The sequence below is a fragment of the Tribolium madens genome, unplaced genomic scaffold (genome assembly GCF_015345945.1).
Source record: "Tribolium madens isolate multiple individuals breed KSU strain unplaced genomic scaffold, Tmad_KSU_1.1 Scaffold_1;HRSCAF=32;Tcas5.2_LG8, whole genome shotgun sequence".
In the NCBI taxonomy this organism is placed as follows: Eukaryota; Metazoa; Arthropoda; class Insecta; order Coleoptera; family Tenebrionidae; genus Tribolium; species Tribolium madens.
The window spans coordinates 8,149,292-8,173,571 of NW_025400984.1; the positions used below are offsets into that span (position 1 = coordinate 8,149,292).

Genomic DNA, 24,280 nt, shown 5'->3' on the forward strand with positions numbered 1-24,280 from the left:
TTTTCTGACATATTACGTCTGTTATTAACACATAATAGGTATAGAAAAAAATCGGTGTCAAAATATCTCGATCATCTCGTGTGGGAGTCAATTTCGTCGTGTTGATTTACAGGTACTTGGGCAACATTTGACCCGATGAAATCCAAGAAGAAAAAAACGAAACCGTGAGTTATGCGTATCCAACACCTAGTCATATTGTAAGTTAACGAACATGTGATACCCATCTCAATCAATCATTTATTGATTCCATTGGCGGCAAATCTTTGGACAATATTCGACCTACAGCGACGTTTTTATGGATCGAAACATATACACAAAACGGTACTTTCGCATCATCGATCATTTTAAACATTTTTTCTGCAAAGTAAATTATGATGTCGAATGACTTGTTAACAATGTCAAGTGTTAATTTATTAATGTTGGGACGATGGTAACGTTTAATAAATCAATTTGTCTTCGTTTATGTTTCCGGAAAAAATCGACATTCGAATTAGTCCCTTGCGGTACTGGAGTTTTTCAAAAAGAAGTTGTTTTAAAGCGCATGGGACTAATTCATTTTAAACGGTGCATTATTCTGCACAGGTCTCTGTTTTCTCATGGGATGACTGAAATTCTAGGTTAGCAGGACGTCCACTTCTCAATGACCATCTATTGGGAATTACTATTGAATTGATCCGACTTCACGTCAAATCTAGCTTAGAATTTTAATTCTCAAATGCAATTGCAGAGACTTATGTGTTTTGCTACAATTGTTGATTTTATGTTAAATGAAAGTAAATTTCTTGTGTAAAATATTTGAAAAAATCATATATTTTGGGCGACAACTTTCATATCGTGTTCCTGAAACAGGTGTTTAATTTTCACGTAGATAATGAACACTGAACAGTGCTGCATCGTCACTGTTGACTTTGTAGTTTTTCATTTATTTTTCTCAAAATTTTACTAACGATTGGTTTTGGCTATGTTTTTATTGTTTCTCAATTAAACGATAAAACAAGATGAGTTTGCATATAATTAAATGAGATGTTCAAGAAAGTAAAAAAAAAAGATTTTTATGAGATGTTGTCTGATGATGGAGACAAAACGAGTAATAAAATATTGAAAAGCATTTCAAAGGTGTTCAATACAGAGACATATCGAGTTCCCAAGCGAATAAGATACGGCTATAAAATTATAGTTCACGTAAAGTGCCAATTAGGTAGTAAAGTGTTAATTGCATTTAAATGTGTGACGAAGATGTTATTTTATAATTAACGAATGGCACCATAGCGACACGATTATCATTTTAAATAGACAGAAAATGACAATATGACATGGGAAAAAGTGATAATTACTATGTACACGCACAGTGATGGGTGCACGCACTTTTTGAGAGTATCTACTTTTATCTTTAAGTAAAATTTTTTTAGTCATATTTTTTAAACCAGAAAAAGTGTGAGTTTTTAATTAACGAAAACGTCTTCTTTTCGCCATTAAGATGGAGGTCTTTTGAGTCATTCTTTTTTTTTGGAAAGCAATGAGTTTGAGTATTTTTTGACAAAAACACCCACAATTTGTTTCTTCCTCTTTTTTCATTCTGTCATCAATTTAACTTTCATGGGAAAATTCATTACAGTTTAAAAACCAGATGTTCCGAATAATTAAAACAATCAGAGCATAGACACTACTTTACATACCGGAATAAATCAAATGCTTTATCGATCAATAGACAAAAGCCTTGCAAAAAATTCTATAACAAAGAATAGTTGAAAAATTCACCAAGGGTGGTCTTCATGAATGAACATGAACTAAGAGAACCACCTATGGTGGTTCACCATACAAACTACCAGCCCAAAACTCCTCCCATAACGATTTCTACCAATCACTGTCGAGGCAACCAACACCAAAATAAACTATCGTGGTATAGGCGGTACCAACTCGACACCTTCCAGCATCAAAGCGTGTGGTCATCTAGTTGGCTCTGGTCAGTTTTCTTTAAGAAGTCCAACTGGTACGACGAAACGCGATCGTCGCATTTTTTATAAACGGTTTAGGACGTGGTTTGGTGGAGGTTTAGTGCGGGTGTTTTTCTTGATTTTTGACAATTTTTTACGTTTTGGGAATAAATGGCAGTTTCTACACTCAATATGGCTCCGTATTTCACTGGATATCCGTTCCAAGGTTCGTGTTTGATTTGAATTGAATTATTTGTCAAAGAGTTGAGTTTACAAAAAACTCTTCAAAACTTAAAAAAAAAAGTAAATGAATGTGGAGAAAAAATAAATTCACCGTTTGGTTTTCTGAACTTCATCATCAGTACCCGTCGGTGGTTATTAAAACAACTCGTACCATGTAAGAACATATAAATTTGCATAAAACTTTATCAATATCATCGCGTATATAATCTTGCAAAAATTTGACTTGATAATTATATGCAAAAGTGTTGTTTTATCAGATTTTCATGTCATAAATAAGGCTTGTTTCATACTTTTCAACAGTTATTGTAGAGAATCAACAAACAGGTGTAGCTAATTAAGGGATCATAATTATTATAATTGAGCACGTTCCAATGAAGTTGATATACCATTATCGCTATATTATAAAGTTGTCTTCTTTATCTAAATACAATTTTGCAATTATAATATTGTGCTCTTGGGAGGAAAACTAAAAAGATTTTGACAAACTTGGTTTTCCTACTTTAGAATTATTTCAACTATTTTAAATTTCCAATTAGTAAATCTTGATAAATGTATTTTGTAATAAGAACGTAAATACTGAACAGCATATAAAAAGAGTACCTAAGTTATAGTCTAGGAGTGAACGAGGCTATAGGTACGTAAGTTGAACTTGTGCTAAACTTCAAGCAGAGCTCTGAAACTATATTAATGAAAAAAATCGAAAATTCGTACAATTTCTTTTGTGTCAATATACGTAATAATAATCTTAACACCTATTTACGTAATAAATAAAGTAAAAAAGATTTAACATCACGAAAACGTGTACATGTTTATGAATAGTTTTCTACCAAAGAATTACTAATGTCAGAATTTAAGTACAATGTATGGATAAGAAAACATTTATTGATTTTTGTTTATAGAATTACATGTTAAAAACGTTCAAAACCAATTCATTGTGTTATTATTTACATGAGGAGATGGTGATGGAATCAATTACAACTGGAACTTTATACGTCGGAGTATTTCCTCTGTTTTCATACATTGTTTTACAATTTCGAGAAAACCAAGTTTTGGATATATTTACAATACTTCTTATAAGTATTAAAATTAAGTTCAGTCCGCACTGCATGAATAAAAATTTCTTTTATGAGACTACGCTCATTTAATTTAAGCTTCTGGTATAAGTGGTTCATTAAAAAGCAAATAAATTTTGGATACTATTAATAGTCAGAAAGGGTGAACTCGTCCACAAACACAAACCAAATTTTTATGTCTTTTTCATAGCCGCTATAAAATTTTCAAGATTTATGCTTATACGGTGATCTAATCTCGTGGTTAGTTCCACTTCTAATATCAATAAAAACTTACGAGCAATATGTAAAGAAAGAGCATTGATTTAAAATATTCCACAAGAAAGAAAAAAAGATGATCTTAACAACTAATTTTGCTGGTGAAACCGTACATCATGATGAGTCCATAAAAGGACCCAAGGACTATGAATATTAAATTCATCCACGGACGGTATCTAGATGCCGCGATAAGGTAATAATACAGATTTAACGTGAATTTTACATGTATTAAAGGCATTAATGGCGTGTAGGACGGTGTAACAGACACCGACAGCGTTAAGATGATACTTATCTTAACACATTTGACATAAGCTATCGGGGATAACATTATATACCACATCTGACATCGGCACTCGGGTTTTTATTTACTTTTTCTGACGGTCTCGGTCCCTGTGTCGGACAACAGGGTCCCATCCTTGTTATTTTTTCAGAACAGGTATGGAACAGCCCCAGGGAATAAATGCACATGAGAAAATTGAGTGCTTACATGCACATCCTTTGCCCGCAACCATAAATTCTTTTTATTTAAATTAAGGAACACAATAAGATAAGAATTATTAAAAAATATCAATCTTTTGCACAGTTTTATTTTCTTCCAAATTTTTTGTTTTTTATTACTTGTATTACGCTCCCGTATTAGGCGTTTTTTTGCCATCTCACAACACATGTAGAGATAAATTACCAAACGGTAACTCTTGATGAATTAGAAATTAAAGACATTCAATGTCGGAACTTGTATTCCCAGAGTCTGGTTGTTCGTTAACAAATGCGATAATGATGCTTCAGTAAATATCATTATGGCATAAATTGCGAATTGTACGTTCTTCTTCGACAAGAGATGAGTTTAGAAAAATAAAATACAAAAAATACAAGGTCAGTTTTATTAGCTTCTGCTTCTGTTATAATCAAATGTAAACTTTTTAGATATCTAAAAATATTTAATGATATTAATGTAAGATTGCAAATCGCAATAATTACGGAGGAGACTGGTTGTTATTATCGTCGCATAAAACCATAATAAACATCAAATGTAACGCCCATGAGATAAAATACGATGAGCTCAATTTGACTGATGGCTTTAAAATTTACTCATTTCGTTAATGTGTGAATCCACCTTTAAATTACAGGTGGTTTGAATGGCTTCCGTTCCGCATGACATGTGGTCAAGGCGTTGGTAACTTTTGTTTTTAGAAAACCTGCCATTCAATAAGTCAGAAGATTTTTGACCACACAATACATCTGTCAATCAAAAATCTGGATTTAATCCTTTTATCGTTAAAATATACGACGTTTGTGACTGCTACTTAATTATTCCGATTAAATGAATAGGTAAATTGTAGAGTATGGAATGTGTCGATCGTGTTTTCTACCGTCCATAATGGGGTTGGACAATGTTTAAAACACAATGAGACGATTGCCACGCCTGTTATTGACGCTATTGTTTTCAATGGAAACACGTGCGTAAATAAAATACAAGCATTTTTGTGGAGTTGGACATGAAAATGTTGCGAAACGACCAAAAGGCTGAGATGAAAGATTGACCTCATACACCAACATGTGCTGCAGCGTTCTTCCATTCAATTGAAAAAATAACTTGGATTTATACAGGGTGCGCCAGAACTCGCGCCCCAGAGAAAAATGCCATATAAGGTAAAATACCAGGAACATGGAAAAAATGTTAAAAAAATTTTATCAATAAAAATGTCGAAGTTATGAGAGTTTAAATTTTGCACCTTGACTCTATTTCTGTTGGAAAAATAATTTTCCAAGTTTTTTTGCTATAGGCTATTAAAAGAGGAAACAAGGAAGCTGTATCCTAAATTGTAACTCTGTTCAATGTTATTTGTGGCTTTTATTGGCAAAATTTTTGTCCTTTTACTAAATAATTGTAAAAAAACATATACAAGATCATAAGTATCATTAAATCAAAATAAAAAAATGTCAAATGTCAAAATTTTTTTAAACATTTTTTCCATGTTCCTGGTATCTTATCTTACTTGAAATTTTTTTTCTGGGGCGCGAGTTCTGGCGCATTCTGTAGATTTTTGTGCATCATTTCACTGAATGTTATAAATCTTAAAACTTGTTTTTATTTATGCAAAGTATAGTAGAAAAAAAGACCAAAAACGTTATGTCCAACACTTTTAATTATGGGTAGGTATCCCTCAAAGCCACCTTGGATCCTAACGTAAGAAGCATCTTTCTCTGTCGCTCAACCTCCAAAATCCGGTCCTTAGCTTTCAATTTATTTTCGCATAATTAAATTCGTTGTGAAAAAGCACTTTTATTAAATTATTCCTCTCGTACTACAATATAGTTTCAATTATACCGAAAATTGCATTAATGTGGACCGTCCCGCCGTCGGTGATCAGAAAACGTCCAGCCGGTGGTTTTATATTACGGCAAAACACTCTCGTCTTGGTGTTATGTTATTGTATGTGTGTGAGAGATGTGCGAGGTGGGCGTGCGGACATTTAACAAAATGAAAAGCCGGCCCCGGTCAGCGGCTGCTTTGATCTCACTAATGTCTGTTTTCATCAACCAGATCCTACACCTGATTTGGATCCTATTGAACGCGAGCGGCAAATTTCGGAATTCCAAGCGGTTCACGCGCCACAAAGGTCCTTAATTAAGTCGTGGGGTTAATAAAGCTACCAAATTACTAAATTTTCACTTAAAATTACTTTGGTGATTGATTACTCTACACCCCCAGAAACTAATTTTGAAATTTTTCAATCATGGCATACAGGAGTTTCTGCTGCATTTAGCCCCATAAATAGTATAAATATACGAATAATTGGATCCGAATTTCAATGTTGGCTTTGTTCGCTCTTTTTCTGCGCACACAAAGCCAACAAAACGTTTCAAATCTAAATCCAATTCATCCAACAATGAAGACCATCTCCTGTGTCCAGTATTTAAATTTCAACAATGATCGGTAAACTTTTTGTAAATAAAACGGGGTGGTCCGCTGAAGAAGAAGCTCTTCATGGTGTTTGAGTAACCGTTCATGCACTATTGAGCAATTTTCTGTCCAATTCGTTTTTCACAATTTAATGAAAAAAACCTTTGATGGGTTTTATTAAGCGAAGAATGTTTTGCTGCCCCCGAAGCATGAACCACATGACGGGAACACCATCATGAGTGAGCGGATTCCACTTAATAAATCATCAGGTGTTATTAGGTTCGTAAATCCAACGGTGGTCATAATTTAACGTTTTTTTTCTCCTATTCTTTTATGTCATTTGTTGCATTTTTTTTAGTTACCGCATACAAAGTGTTTAAAAATTCAAGTTATTTCCTGTCTTTGTAAAAAGGTTGTAAAAATATATGTAAATTATTGTTACAGGTCAGGGTCGCGTAAATCAACTCGGAGGGGTGTTTATCAACGGACGGCCTTTACCAAATCACATCAGATTAAAAATTGTCGAAATGGCAGCCGCGGGAATAAGACCGTGTGTTATTTCGAGACAATTGAGGGTGTCGCATGGTTGTGTTTCGAAAATTTTGAATCGGTATCAGGAAACGGGGAGTATAAGACCGGGAGTGATTGGGGGATCCAAACCTAGAGTTGCAACGTTAGAAGTGGAAGCAAGGATAGAACAACTGAAAAAGGAGGAACCGCAAATATTCTCTTGGGAAATTAGAGACAGACTAATTAAGGTAACTAACTATTAAAAAACTATTTTTCTGTCAAAATAACTATATTGCGATCAAATAACACTTTTTTAGCAAAATTTGTTGTTGCAGGAGGGTATATGCGACAAGAATTCGGCCCCATCTGTAAGCTCAATTAGTCGTTTGTTGCGCGGCGGAAGAAAAGAAGATCCGGATCGAAAAAAACACTCGATCGAAGGTATTCTTGGTGAGCAAGCATAGAAAATTTTTTTTTTTCGAAAATACGTGGGAATTAATAAAAAGGAGTCAATTCACAATCGAGCCGGCAACAAAAAGATCGGACACTGTTTGTTTTCAAAATTCTTTAAATTAGTGTAAAATCAATCACTCGCCGATACACGACAAAAACAGTCATGGTTATTACCTCGGTAAGCCAGCGAGACCGTTCGAAATTACCCACAAGTAATTCGAAAATACAGCGAAATTCCAAAATTTTCAATTAACGCTTAAGATCGTTTAAATTTCCGTAAAAAGGTGTTTTTTGGTGATGATGATGATGATGGTATACCGACACCGGCGACCATGACCGGGAGCGATCGAATTGATTTATTGAATAAAATCATGGTATGATATGATGGGGCGGTCGTGTAAAAACCTCGTACCAAGTCAAGTCTAAAATTGACAGAAAATTTTATCACACGTAATTTTTTCGGACCTCACAAGATGAACCATGACGCAACACAAAAGAGCAACACAGCAACCATCCGCGTCGGCATAATGACGGTTCATTTTATTATTACCACATATTAACTTCATTGAAACCGTTGATTTTCAGTTTCGTGATTGATTCTTATTGCACGTTAATTAAATTTAACGGAGGCAGTCCCTAGCTACCAATTTTTTGGAAACTACACCGCGGGCACGGATTTCACCCGACAAGTTTCACGAACTTTCGTGACATTTATTGCTTCCACTGACACAAAAATGTAATGTAATTAACTTGAGAATATGTTATCGATAATAATCATAATGCATTAATAAAAACAATACTTAATTTTGTATGTACCATGAAGTAGAACAATAGAAATAGTTATAGAAATAGAATTAAATTTTACCATTTGCTGTTTTTGAACTTTTTTTTAGCTTTTTAAAAATGGATAACGATAAACGCAGAGTATGATAAGAAAATCGACGTTCGTGCTTAAGTTTCTGCACAAAGTCAAGATATATGGCCTTTAAAATTTACGGTCACATTATTTCAATCAACCAAAACCCGATTAACCCATTTTTTGAAACGTGATCAAAATGTAAAAAATTATAATCTCGGCTCAAAATTACAATACAATAAAAACTTGTCCAAATCTCTCACAACGCGTCAACGTCAAAGGATACCATTAAATTTTCACCTATTAATCACAGTGTCAGAGTCGAATAATTCGTCTTTGCGATGAATGCGACCTGCCAAGATTATTTCCATATTTATTACAATAATAATCCGAACAATAATGCGTATCTTTCAGTCATCACCAAGAAAGAACTTAAATAAAATTAAGATTTAAGATCCAACACCAAAGAAATGCTTTTCTCAATCTGTTATTCAATCAATGTCGTAATAAGTTCATCGTTTATGCAAAACGTACAAAAACTCTGATAATTATTTATATTATTAAATTACGAGTATATTATACTTGATGGTCGCACACCATTATTAAAATCGTTGATTTTTTCTTGCACCGCAATCACGAAGAATTGATTAGTGTTGGACCTCGAGGCTATAGCCCAGGAGTTGTGTTATTCATCTTACATCACTCGCTCCAGTTGCGTTAAAATTTCTCATTGTTTATCGGTCCAAAAGACAATCAATCACATCACCAGGAAACAAATTAAAACACAATTAATTAATTAATTAAGGTTAATTGATGGTCGCGCTACTGCGCTCCCCATCACGATGGATTTATTATAGAAGCGAAACGCTTCGAGTTGATCCCGCTTCTTATGGCCACAATAATTACATCCATCTTAATAATTGCCAAGGGAATAAGAAAGCAGCTTACCGATGCTCAGGTGCCGTTCTCTACGACTTTTTTTCAACTAATTCAACTTAAATCGTTGTTTTTTGCCCCCAAAACATTATTATAATATTAACGGGGGTTTCTACAATGAAACGGTCTATTCTATTCCAGGACCGAATTCTTCCTGTGACGAGAGCGACACCGAATCAGAACCTGGAATTCCGCTAAAAAGAAAACAGAGACGTTCCCGGACGACTTTCACCGGCGAACAACTCGAAGCTTTAGAACGAGCTTTCGGTCGTACACAATACCCCGATGTCTACACGAGAGAAGAATTGGCCCAAAAAACAAAACTCACGGAAGCAAGAGTTCAAGTTTGGTTCTCCAATCGGAGAGCGCGTCTCCGAAAACAATTGAATTCACAACAACTAAACGCTTTTAATTCGATGTCATTGCCGTCGGCGTTTCCGGTCCAGCACCAATACGGTGATGCTGCGTTTAATCAAGTACGTTGTTGTTTTTTCAAATTTTCAGTTTTTGTACGAAAAATTTTGTTTCAGAGCACTTGGGCTCAACAAAGCTACGCTTCAGCAGCGTTGAGTAGCGGTGCTCTTGCAGCTAGTACTGGTACTAGTTTAGGTGGTGCTAGTACAAGCGTAGCATCAACTACACCCAATACTCTATACAATAGCTACAATTCAGCTGCGTCTCTAGATCAAAGCAATCAATTCGGCTACAATATGGCACAAGTTTCGCCGAATCAACATAGCATCTCACCGGCAGCAGCAGCGGCGCAACAAAGTGCCGTATGGTCGAGGCACGCTCAAAACAATAAAGTCGCTGAAAATCTGAGCAGCTGGCACGAAAATTACAGGTGAGTTATGAATATTAATAATAATATCGACGCAAATTAAAACGGCACCGCCGCAGAGTGGCCATAATTCATTTTGTCGGGTGTTGTAAGGAAATCGAACGGTCGAGTGTTGCACGTATCGTATTGTTGTACGGCGAATATATTAATCATAATTTATGCACTTAGTGTCGGGTTGTCATAATAATCAATGGAAGGTTTAGCAAGACGCCGACGGAGTAAACGTCATCTGAAATGTGACGGAAAATTTACGACTTTTCGATGCATTCCGAAACATTTTTTGCGGTATTGAATAAAAAAAAAATCTGTTATTACAAGGGCAAAGTAAAAATATATTTCAAAATTTTTCTATTGCCACACCGGCAACGTCGCAACTGCGTTTTTGAGGTGAAATAAATTGATTTGATTTCTGTGTAAAAGAATGAGCTCTATTTTCAGAGTTAGAGTCGAGGAGCTTTGCTATTTCATATAGAAAAAACCTTGTAAAAAGTGATAGATTGGTAATAGTAAAGTCCCGAGATATAGTATCTGTTTACTTTTAAACGAAAATCATGTCAAAATTTTGGTGAAAAAATTGGTAGGTATAGCATTTTCCTCTATCTACACATTTTGATTGCTTTTTGTTTTGGTCCCTAGAAATTAAAAAAAATATATATATGGTTATGTTTTTATGGTAAAATGTTTGAAATTTTGATTTTGAATTTTATGTGCTTGTTTGCTCTTTGAAAGTGTTATAATTGAACATCTGAGAGCAGACTTCACTAGCTAATGTCTAAAGACCGAATTCAGTTTTAATAATATTGACAAAAAACACATTACAAATAAGCACAATGTTTTACACAAAAATGAGCTTTTTGCTTCAAAAACTTTATTAATAAAGGGTGTCTATACAGAAAAATGTTATTTTGCAAATGATACAAGTAGGTATTATTCAATAATAATTATTGGCAATAAATTTTGAGTAATTTACTAAAATGAGCTTGAAGTCGATGCTTGTTCTAAATTCTTCTTCAGCGTTAGTTTCAGCTCTTTACTTAAAAAACTAATTTAATTGCGTTTATTTGGAGTCTTGTCAATTTCTTGGTAAAAATTAGTAAATGTTTAGTAAACATACATTACAAATTGCGTCTAAATTTTAACGGTGGGACTTTTTCTGACTTTTGCTTGACACTTTTTGATTAAAAATTACCAAAAACTGTTAGCGGTACCGAATTTGTCACCGTTTTTCGTGTTTTTGTCCCTAAATTTTTGTGGACAATTTTTTTTTGCAGACGTTTAATGACATAGTTTTTTTTATTTTGTACTCAATGTTGAGAGAGCGCTTATATCAACTAATTTCAGTAGATAAAGTAGTTTTTATCGTCTAGTGAAATAAAGTAATTTCTATCTACTGTTTATATTTTATCAATTAATTTCAGTAGATAAAGTAGTTTTTTTATCTTCTAGTGAAATAAAGTAATTTTTATTTATTGTTTATATTCAAGAAATTCTGGTAGATGAATATTATACACGACGATAAAGATTGACTTCGTCACTCGTAAACTTAACCTTTTCACTCGTAGATAAAGAATTTCTTTATCGTCTTGTATAATAAATAACTATTTTTCGAGTGGTGGTAGAAGACTTTCAGTTAAGCATAAAAATGAATGCAGATTTTTGCGAGCTTTTTTTGAGAAAAAAACAGAACTGACTATTCAATTCACTTCTCTCTTTTCAAATATTAACCAATGAAATAGCAGATATTTACTTTTGCATCTTAGCCACAACAAATTCAAGCAAATATTCCACTCGTAAAAAAATATTAAAAATTATTTTTTCAAATAAATATGGACACCAGCTAACAAACAATAATTAAAATTAACAATGTAATTAACATAGGGTGTCAAACATAAAGGTTCTTTTTATTGATGTGATTAAATCTGTTCTGAATGACATTATTGACACTTTTTGTGTAAATCGGCCTTTAAATTAAAGATACATTTCTACAACCTACTTGATGCACATTAACATGAGAAAATGTATAACTGGATATTCCACGAGTAGTTGCAAAGAATATTTTAAACTAACCTAATTTTTAACGGTTGCTATGAAAATGAAATCATATGTAACGCAAATTTGACAATTGGTTTATTGAATAGTCTTCTGAATACAATTCGTAGTCAAAAATTGTAAAATATTTTTATTTATGGTCATTAAGCTTGCTGCGCACTCATGGTGTTCATAAGCGAATGACCATTCATAAAAATATTCGGCAATTTTTGATTACTCGTCGTATTATAAGTTTATAACTGATAATTTCCATATTATCATCATTTTAGCTCTTTTTCCGATGTTGTCGGATTTAATTTGCTAGTTCGTTAAATGTTTTGTACACCATAAGACACAAATTGGTGATTTTCTTCAACAAGAATCTGTTTATTGTTGCAAGGTCTGCTGATGTTTCCGCTAACTAAATTGAAGAATTCATGATCTGAACGGACAAAAGATTAATTCAAAATCTAGCCTTTGATGAGCTATTAAAATGGCTCAAACTATTTTTTGGCATGGGAATTTTAAATTAATTTTACTTTGTATTTTTGCAATGTTCAGGCGAAAAAAAACACCAACTCTGATTTCTAGATTGAGTTTTGTGGAAATCAGAAATCGTAAGCAGTAATTAATCAGTTAGGCAATTATGTGAGTTTTTCGTGCATTTTTCCATGTTGCGTGCAATTAAACAAATCAAGTCCGGTGTATATAAACATAATTCATTCAGTAGCAGTGCCTTTATGTCTTAAGTAGAGAGCGGCGCGGCCATACATTAACTAACACCGTGTAATTTAGCTTAGCACGATTCCCGTTCAATGATTGCGTACTTTGGTAGTTCCGTTCTGAAAAAATCCGAATGACAAGCAGACTTGGTGATCTGCAGCCGTCCAACATATGGATACGTACCGCCCCACGACCTGAAAAAGATCATACCCCAAGACGGCACTGATCGACTGTATAATTGGTGGGTACCGGCACGTTTGAATAATATCCCAGTAGACGCAATTAATTTATGTCGGTGCTTCACTTAATAAATACCTTAGCTTCATTTTACCGGCCTTAAATAAGGTCTCGGGTTGTTTATTAAAATGCCGTAATTAATTTCGTTTTCATGTACAACCTATCTATACCTACATACTCGTGAGTATACGTACCATTGCGCACAAATTACTCAATCAGTTAAATGTGTAGGTAGGGGACGATTTATTACCGCCACCTTTCAACTTACCATAAACAGCGAGAGATACGTAATCGAAAATTGCACCCTCACGATCGCACGATGTTATTTTCATTGTTTGTCTTTTACAGTCTCTTCGCTGGTAGCCATTATGGTGCCCATTCACCCAGCGAGGCCAAATCTGGATATCCATATTTGGGTACTATGGATATGTGTGCGAGTCGCGTGCACTGAACAGGAAGGAACACTTTTTTCTCATTTTGTCAGCTTAGACCACACTGCGCCTGGAATTACTAACATAAAGGCTTTATTATTTTAGTTTTTCTATTTATTTTCAGTGCCACCATTGTACTACTATTTTGTAATCGCTGTACATACAAGTGTAATTATTAAATCTAGTTCTAGTAAGTTCAATTAAGAAATTAGGTGTTAATTATACAATAACTACTGTTTCTGTGAATTTTAGCTAGCTGTATTCATTTATTAGAGATTAATAAATTACTTGAAATACACACTGTGTTATTTTTAATTTGATAACCATTCACCTTTGAAATAATAACCTAGAAAGGTAGACCTTTACTGGACAAAACACTATCGATAACAAATTGCACCAAAGCTGGAGAAAGGTCTAATCTGTAAGACCATAAATAATAATTTGTGGAAAATTGTATATTCTTAAACCTTGAGGCATTTATACTTTTGCATCAAAAAAAACATAAATCAAAAAGCATCACATTAGAAAATACAGTTATTGAGTAGAACATCCTAATATCGTCATATTATTTAACGCAATTAAATAGTGAAAGCAAAAACAAACAGAAATCACAAATATCGCCCATAAAAATACCCATTCCGAGAGCGTCGACAGCTGTGAAAATCCGTGATGTATATATTAAGTAAACGCATTTGAAACTCGGAGCAAAATAAGTATAATGTAAGATCGAAATAGTTTTTTTCCCATTCGTATCCTTTTATTTCTCTCCTTAATAATAGTAATACTAAGTAAGCAACGTTATAATTTGATCGATTTAAATGGTTCGGTGCAAAGTATCCATCACTCAAAACCTTTCTTTCCTGCTTAGTAAAATTAGATCGAAAAAGTGGCTACCTGTGTAATTTACTATAAAATAGCGCTCCGATGCTATAATTATACATCGATCGGAATTATCTAACCTTATTTCGAAACGATATACCTTTAAAAGCCAATATTTAACAAGTTTTTTACTCTTATTTCGATCGTACGTTATATTTTGGTGGTCCACCATTAACTAATTATATGGATTTAAAGGACTGTTATTTGATGGTCTTTGCCTAAAGGCTCTTACGAAATATAAAGCAAAAAATACGAAAATCATGCAAATAGACAAAATGTGAAAATTTTTTTAAAAATTTAGACACTACGAAACTCAAGATTATTTAGTAAAAAACGTCTTAAAACATTCCTCCTAGTCGTCACTGTCGTATAGAGACCACCTGTGCCACATTCTTTGACAATTATTTGCGCTCGCCGATTCGCCACGCACATCGGAACAATCTCCAAGAACACAGAAGTTCAAAGAGTCAGACGTTGAGCGGGGGTGGAAACGATGCAGATTATTGCTTAAATTTAAAACTATGTTTTATGGAGCGACGCGTGACTCCGAACCGATCGCCGCTTTTATTACTATACACCGCCTTTGGTCCGTTTCGCAAATCAAAAAAAAAACAACTTGAAAAAAATTACAAAATTGAGCTAAGAGAGTTCGATCGTGTCGTGGGTTCTTCGACGTTGTTTCCCTGAAACTCTAAACGACTTTGTTGGAGGATAAATGGGGCGTAAATTTTCGGAAATGTGTCCACAACACAACGGTAGCACAAACGGCCATAAAACAATTACGTTTCGGTAGCTTCCGTTTATAAAAGAGAAGGTATCATGGTGTTGTAAAAATGTCGAAAGAAATGATGAGTTTATGTCGACCAGTAAATCCTGAATTGTATGAGGGGCTTTTAAAATTATGGCGTGGCAATAAACTAATCAGGTTGCCAAATAAAGTACAAGAATGCACGGGGTAGCTTCACTTAACTTTAGAATTTAAAGTGAAGACACGGCTGTAAATCACCACAAATACCGTATAATTTAAGCAAGTAAAGACTTTCTTCGCTTTTGGCGGAAACCTGCGTGAAACATACTGAATCTTATCATGTCTTATTATTTTTCTCTGTTCTATCATAATCACAGATATAAATATTTATGAAACAATAAAACAGTAAGCAAAGAAAGAAATTAGTTATGGTCATAAGTAAATACAAACATGCTGGCATAAAACGAGCTTAAAATATAATTACTGACACAAGCTAAGACGCAAAACATTTCTATATTTTATCGCAGTTTTTTGTTGTAATTTTTTTTCCATTTTTTTCAAAATCGTGTGTGTATACAAGTTCTTGGGACAAAAACTCAAAATTTTCTTTTCCAATACTAATAAAGCATTAAAATTCTCCGATTTCAATCAATTATCAATTATCAAGATTAAATAAAATAAAAACAAGAAAATATTAGAACATGTATTTTGGCCGTTATAGTGATCAATAATAACACAGGCGGACATGATTTTTGAGGTTTAAAATGTTGTTCTCATTTTTTACTAATTTGGAGGCGCTGATCACAAACTACCACTCGTTTTATTGTATCGCATCAGGTTTTGAACAAAAATGTATACATATATAGTGGTAATTTGTACTTATTTCATTAAATTAAATAAAACCATCCAATTTCAGATCTCTTTTCGCGAGCTTTGCCACGTTTCGTGAGAAAAATGTAAATTACAACAGCAACAATAACACTCATAGGCAATTCTAGTGTATATACTAAAATAAGTCGTTGTATTTGGTTATAATGTCTGTACAATAGCTATCGCTTCACTGGTAACATCGCAACTGCGCTTTTTGAGATGGAATAGGCCAAAAACATTTAATTTCTGTCTAAAAGAAGAATCTGTGTTACAAGCCAAATTTTAAGCCAAGAAGCTCTACTCTTTCATACAAAAAAATACATTGTGAAAAGTGACAGAAGTGGCGATGTCTGTGACACGACTTTTAATATAATATACACTATGTTAATTTTAAAACTTGCAATCGGTAATTTCTCTCAAAAAAAGTTATTAATAATCACTTAAAACCGTTTTGATGATTTCTAGGGGGAATTAAAATGACATGATAAGTGACACACTTCCACCCACTCTTGAATATAATAAAAAAAAATTACGTCTTCGTTTTTAGAAAAATGGCTTTACCAAATAGGCTGTTGTATGACATTTTTGAAAAGCGCTTGTTATGGGCTTTCCAACGATGTATCGCAAGTAGGGTCGTGCCATTTAAAATTTTCAACTTAAGGTGGCTGTGGCTTGAAGGGTGGGTGGAGAAGCGTTTCTTACCATGCCATTTTGATTCCCCCTAAAAACCACCAAAACAGTTTTGAGTGATTCTCAATAACTTTTTTAGTTCTAGAGATATTGCCGATTGCAAGTTTTAAAATTGACACCCTGTATAATACTCCTATTTATATTGATTAGTTTATATTCATAAAGCGTTAACATTTGTATTCGGGTCATTAATGGACTGTATTAGTGTTTTATATTTGAATAATATTCATTTTTAAAATGTATAAAAATCAACCCAAAGACAAATTTTTGGGTCATTTTTTGGACAAACGCAAAAGATATCACTCGGAATAGGCCTAATATAAATATCTGAAATTGATATTTCCCTTGAAAATGTTTGAAAAAATATACAGGGTGCGCCAGAACTCGCGCCCCAGAGAAAAATGTCAAATGCCGGCGGCAATAGGTTGCCAAAAAGTGCAGCCGAAGAAGTAATTTTTGCTTGCATAAGAAAGTTATTCGACTCTTAAATCCACCAATCCCAGAAGGGCACCTCAAGGTGTGATTGAAAAATTATATCGGTTGCTAGGTTACGAAAATAATACCAATTTGGCCAGAATTTTAAAAAATAGCTGGTCTACTGTAATTTTGCGTTTGACATTTATCGTGATGTGGGTGACATAACTTGCTAGTTTCCGGTATTTTTCTCGCTGAAGAGGTTGTACACGAGTATAATGAGACAGAATCGTTAATTATTATCAACAATTATCAAAAATTATTTTGAAACATTCGAGAAACTCCTGATGAACCGACTTCTCTAAAACTTCTTCACAGATATTGTTCCTTCTCAACTTTTTATTCGATCTGATACAGATTAACAAACCGATAAATAAATTTTAGAGCTTGAAAACTTGTGCATTATCCTTATAAAACAAAGAAGCAAGTGAGAGTGAGATACCAGAAAAACATGAAGAAGTACGCAAGTTTCTTTATTTACTTTAATGCAAATTTAACAGAAAAATGTACTTCTGGAATTGGTGGATTTAAGAGTCTAATAACTTTCTTATGCAAGCAAAAATTACTTCTTCGGCTCCACTTTTTGGCGACCTATTGCCTCCGGCATTTGACATTTTTCTCTGGGGCGCGAGTTCTGGCGCACCCTGTATATTAACTAACTATTTAATTTAATCTTTAAAAATATATAATTAACGTGTTTTTAATTTTGTAGAAAAACTAGATGTGATATGAAGAAAGCGCGGATACTTCTAATTTTTCATAGTCTGAAATTAGAAGCGAATACTGGAATACCTACCACTAAACTACAAAAATAATTGTCATATTTGAAATCAAAATTTTTTTTATAAAAAATTCTTAATATGTGCATAAAGAGTAGAAACTAATCTTGATAGAGCGTTAAATCTCAATTTAATTTAATTTAATTTAATCCAACATATGATTAAGCCTAATTTAAATACCTAGCCGTTAGACATATTTCTCCTTCACATACACACCAAACCACCAACATTAACAGCACTGATTCCAAAGCCTAGAAGGCGGAGCTTATGCAATTTGCTTCATTATTAAAATTACCTCTAATCGAATCGATTATGTGTTTCATTAATAGATTAGACCAATTATATTAAATTACAGCCTTCTATAAATTATAATTCAATGATAAACTGTTTATCAATCAATCATTTGGAAGTTTTATATTTACAAAAAAAATGTTTTACATTTATTTGTGCACCAGACATTAAAAAAAAAGAGTAAGGCCCAATTCATCACCGACAGCTTTAGACATTTCAAATTCCCAGCTACCGTTTTCTTGCATTTCTCAAAAAACGCATACATCTTGTAAGCTGTCATCGTGCAGTTTGGAAAACTATGACAATAACAAAACTACAATACAACACAATGAAGGCAGTGCCTAGTAAAGTGGCGTTTTTGGAGTTGTAGCTTGTTGGGGGGCCACCATGGGAGGTCATGAATCTAAAAGTCTCCAAGGATGTAATACATCAACAGGTGCAATTTAAAAGATAATGAAAAACGAACACAACGAAAAGACAAATCTGGGTCAACGGCAACAAAATTCTGAGAAATTTTGGTTCAGATAATCTAAGCAAAATCCAATTCCAAATCAATTTCGCTGTTTTATACCCGTAAAATAGCTGTTTTCATTTCGATGACACCCGAATCCTCTCCTAAGCAATTCGTGGACAGGTATATCATTAATATGCAGTCAAAATGAATTTTCACGGCACCTAATCCCCGTCTCCATGTCGAGTTTTGTGTAATTCACGCACAAAACACGATTATTCAAGCCGTTAAAAAGGCAGAACAAAACAATTAGGCTTCGGTAAGACAAGTATGACCGGAGCCACCCTTAAGACGTGTCAATTTCGATCTAAACTAGACCAACCCATGCTTTATCCGAATTTTCATCCGTATTTTAACGGAAAAATAACCATTAATGTCTATTTAAATCGGATGTATAGATTTTTTCCGATCCGGTAACGCAACACAAATTAAACTTTGGCAACTGTTTGAGATGGTTTTACGGGGGTTGTTAGAGTTCGTGAGAGACGGGGGGATATTTAGCGTTCAGCTGTTAGTTTTTGCACGCTTCACGCTAGATTCGGATTGAATTTTCATGTCTTTTCAAAGTTGATTTTTACGGATGTCATAGGCCACCCTGAGTATGCTCCTACCCCATTCAATGAATGGCAGGGTGCGAGCATGATAGAGCTCGTTTGCTGAATTCTATGGACGAGATTTCGGCATTTGTATCGATAATGGCCTAAGTTGATTTAATTTATGTCTGTGATAATGGAAATTTATGCCACGACCAACCATTAATTTTTTAAACCGAAATGTGTTTGTAAATAATGACACGAACTTATCTGACTCGCAATTTTTACTTAAATTGCAACAATTGCTACCAATAAATGGAAATTATAATCCCACACGACCTCCATATTGGATTACCGAATAACAATAGTCGAGACGATTTGCACTTCGGAATCCTATTGGTAAACATGTTGGCAGATGCTGAAAATCAATGTAAATTTACCGGAACGTCGCCTTGTATCAAGAAAAGAGCGCCATGTGCTTTGGCTCAAAAGAACATCGATTCCGGGACGAATTTGCCGGAATAAAATCCATGAAACGTCTGTCTGCAGGACTAAAATGTTGGTTGGCTTTTCATCTTTTACGACACAAAAGTCGAAAAGAATCGAATAATTGATGTTGCTGCACTACTGTTAAAGAATTTTTTCAAACAGCCACAGCGAACCCAAAAAAAAAAATGTTATTTTTGTTACAAGTACACAGACGAGGTGAAACCGAGCATGTGAGTTCGAAAAATCGTTTTAGGTACGTGTTACAAACAACATTTTTTGTTAAAGCTCCTAAAACACGAATTCACACCTCTTATTAATTAAAAAAAAAATGCAACCATAGTCACCCATTTTATTTTTTAGTCCGGAAAAACTATTTTTGGGGACTGAGTACCTAAAATAACCATTTTACGTACTATTTTATTGAGTCCGGAAAAGACTCATTTTAGGGACTCAAAAGAGTCCCTAAAACAGCTGTTTTCGGGAACGTATACAAAAAAATTAATTTAAAAAAATTAAATTATTTTACTACTTTGAGTCCAGAAAAAACTCATTATAGGGACTTCAGTGAGTCCATAAAATTTTTGAAAGCATATACAAGAAAATGTCTTTTTCGTCCGGATATTCAAACCGAAAAATACCAGATTATATAAGACAAATGAATAAAACTCGTAACGATATTCTGGTTTAGTTTAGTTTAGGGTCGGTTTCGCCAAAGGCAGTTAAAAAAGATTATAGTTCAATAGCGTTAACTTTTAAATAAAAGTAACATTTTGAGTCTCTTAACAAAAACTATAGTAACTCATAAAAATTGGTTTTTAGTTACGATGGCTTATATACGGCCTAAAATACAAAAACAATAAGAAAAATTTTTTTAAATAAACTAATTGTTGACCAAAGTTTAGACCTTCAGCAATTTTCAATAATATTAAACAGTTTTTTATTAACAATCAAAGATTTAATGCAGTTTTTCTCAAAACTGTAATTTTTGAGTTACTATAGTTTTCGTTGGGAGAGTCGATTTCACCAACCTCAGTTAGAGTTTATTTATCAGATAAATATGTAATTAAACTAACTGGACGAAATTGAGCAGTTAAGTTTTATTCGATTGTAATTTTTAACATTTTCGTGTAGTAATTTTACATAATTGTAATAAATAAACGTTTGTAAATATACTGGGTGTGCAGAACTCGCACCCCAGAGAAAAAATTCACGTAAGATAAGACTCCAGGGACATGAAAAAATGTTTAAAAAATTCTATCTGTCAAAAAATTTTGTCATTTATTTTTTAACATTTGACATTTTTTATGTGCACTTGTATGTCTTTTTATAATTATTAGCGAAAGTTTGGAAAATTATTTTTCCAACAGAAATAAATAGAGCCAAAGTGCAAAATTTAAACCCTCATGACTTCGAAATTTTTATAGAAATAATTTTTTTAACATTTTGTCCATGTTCCTGGTATCTTAGCTTTTTTTTTTCTCTGGGGAGCGAGTTCTGGCGCAGCCTGTATAAAGCTACATGCATACAGAGTGTCCGGAAAGACGCGCACCTCCTTGAAAGGGAGTAATTGGGTAGTTCCTTAAAGTACTGAAAAAATGTTTAAAAATTCTATCTGTGAAAAAATGATGACATTTATTCCTTGACATTTAACATTTTTTTATGTTTATTTAATGATACTGATGATCTTGTATATGTTTTTTTACAATTATTTAGTAAAAGTACAAAAATTTTGCCAATAAAAAGCACAAAAAACACCAGAGTTACAATTTATGACACAGCTTTCTTGTTTCCTCTTCTAATAGCCTGCAGCAAAAAAAATGGAAAAATTATTTTTCCAACAGAAATAACTTCGAAATTTTTATAGATAGATTTTTTAAACATTTTTCTTGTTGTCTAGGGCATCGCCCGATGATACAGTGTTACGGAGGTGCGCGACTTTACGGACACGTGTATATTAGATATTAGATTCCCTTCATCAGCGTCGTTTCGTCATCTTTTAAATACCCTTCTAATGAAGAAGAGAGACGGTCAAGATTGGTGGCTCGTGTTAATCTATTTATTTGAAAAGAACAATGATAACTTTAAAATGCGGTTTCAGTTTTCTAATTTTGCTATTTTTTCATTTTTAAAACAAAAATTGAATGTTTCTCACTTTTGCGTGGGTGGTTCTTTTTTTGCATTTTCTTCAAATTATCTTACAACAGTTTTAATTGCTCTACTTTGCTTATAAATTATAAGTGAACATATTTAGATTTTCACTTTAGGAAACACAGCATCAGACTTTTTGTTTTCAATAATCTTTTCCTTATAATTATTAAACAATTCTAACAAATATTCTTTCTCTTCTTCCAAAAAATTTAGACACCTCTCGGGCTTTTTTCTTTTGCGGTTCTGACTATATTTCTTAATTTTTTCTAAACAATACAAAGTGAAAACTACCAAAATTGACACTATTAAAACATTTTATTCAGATAACTAACTAAACAATAGTTTGGTGAAACAAATTTTTACTTACCTATCAAACAACCTATCAAAATTATTCGTGAAATAACTAACTGACAATTTGTTTATCGTTGGTGAAGCCGACCCTAAAAATGTATTTTTTAATAAAGCATTGTTTTAGCTACAAAAAAATTCAAAAACTACTTTTTATTTTTACATGCAGGAACGTATATTTTTTCAAATAACCTCAGGATCATAGAACAGAAATTTTATCGGAAGCATTCAGTATTTTTAGTCTGTTACAGATTTACGAACAATAAATAAATCACAAAAATTGGAAAGTAAAATAATAATTAAGATTTTTTTGATTAATCATCAGATCCAAAGCATGTAGCCGTATTTTAACTGATAAAACTGAAATTCTCGCCCACAATTCGCCATCATCATCAAATTAATTAAAGATAACACATTTTTGTCCAACAAAGCCCGCTTTTGTCGACTTTTTTCTAATTCCAGCTTTCAAATTAGTTTAACAAACGCTTTTGACAACAAGAAAAATCCAAATCGTTTCAATTTCACATACCTTATTATAAAAATCGATATGTGAGAAAATATTCTTTTTCTTCGTTATGATATTAATAAAGACGTCTGCATAGTAAAAGTTATACGGAACTACGTAGAAATTAAGCGAAATGTATCGCCACGTTTGCGAGCGACTGTTTTTTGCCGCAATGCAATCATTTTTGGAATCGACGCGTGAGCTTACGGTCTTCACGCCAATCAACGGCGGCTTTATAATGCCGACGAAACAAAATATTAATCATTTCTATTGTTTCAAGAATATACCTTATTACTGATCACTTTTCGGTATTTTCAGCTATTTATAGTACGCCGACGACGACTGAATTCACACACGTGAAGGGAGAAAAATTAAAAATCTCCCCTTGTTATATTTAAATCTTCAGTTTTCGTAATCACGTCTAGATCAAGCTTTTTGCAAAACTTTGAGCTTTCACAAATAGGATTAAGCTAACAAACATCAGAAAACAGAAAATAAAAACCCCCTTTTTCCTAAATCCGCTCTCAAACATGACACGACACCAAAATAACGCACATTCAAGTGAAATTGAGACTTCAAAAATACTCAAACTAGCGTCAAAACGCTAAAGGATTAACCATCCTTAAATGAAAAATACCACAAAACTTAAACGGATTAGAAACATTTTGACACGTGCTAATAAACTGTTGACAATGTTCGACCAACAACAATGGTCATACGGGTAAAAAGCTTCCCGGAACATGAAGTTTAATTATAAAATTTCCTCAAATAAAAGATGAGCAGGTAGAAAGGTACAAGTACTGACATGGAAACCAATTAAAAACGATTGTTGAATGGAATGTCAAAAAATTGGTGACAAGCGACGGGGAAATGAAGAAATGAAATTCATCGCTTTATTTCTATATTTACCAGTCATGATTGTGTAGTTTATTAACGTCAGTCCTATTTAAAACCTCGCTAATTTTTTCTCTAAAATCCGCTTATTTGTGTAGACAATCAATCGAAAGTCAGACCTTTTCTAGACCTCTTCTTCGTTCAAATAATTGAAAATTAAAAAAAATATATAATAATTATTAATTTAAAACATTATTAGGTTTAATTTCATTCGATTATTTAACTTAACCGAGGGAATAAAGCACACTCTTTTTTGATTTATTATTCAGTGAAAATAGGAGTAGGTTGCAAAATGCTTATTCTTTCTACATTACCTAAACGAATGAAAACGTAACAGTACTATACACACATTACAAAAATAAGACCGTTTTTGAGCACCTATATTTATTTATATTAAAAATAAAAACTTCAATATACAGGATGTTTTAAAACTTGAGCCCCAGAGAAAAATTCCGAGTAAGATAAGATACCATGTATATGGAAAAAATGTTTAAAAAATTCTATTTGTCAAAAAATTTGACATTTGGCATTTTTTTTATGTCTATTTAGTGTTATTCATAATCTTATACCTATTTATGTTTTTTATAATTATTTATTCAATTATTTATTATTTAAAGGTAAAAAAAATTTGCCAATAAAAGCCTCAAAATAATATTAAAAATACCTGGTTACAATTTAAAATACAACTTCCTTGTT

General features: G+C 33.1%; 1 protein-coding gene across 2 annotated transcripts; it reads left to right on the plus strand.

The window, feature by feature from the left end:
• The first annotated feature begins 1,987 nt into the window (after nucleotides 1-1,987).
• LOC123003599 (protein gooseberry-like) lies at nucleotides 1,988-13,702 on the plus strand. Of its 2 annotated transcripts, none has more exons than XM_044396462.1 (6): nucleotides 1,988-2,160; nucleotides 6,855-7,168; nucleotides 7,256-7,370; nucleotides 9,307-9,641; nucleotides 9,696-10,009; nucleotides 13,343-13,702. In XM_044396462.1, exons 1-6 carry the CDS (start codon nucleotides 2,106-2,108, stop codon nucleotides 13,443-13,445), a joined length of 1,236 nt encoding a protein of 411 aa, XP_044252397.1. In that variant the 5' UTR covers nucleotides 1,988-2,105; the 3' UTR covers nucleotides 13,446-13,702. The 2 variants fall into 2 exon arrangements, with proteins under 2 accessions (XP_044252397.1, XP_044252398.1); XM_044396463.1 differs by having other exon boundaries at nucleotides 7,256-7,361.
• Nucleotides 13,703-24,280: the final 10,578 nt, after the last annotated feature.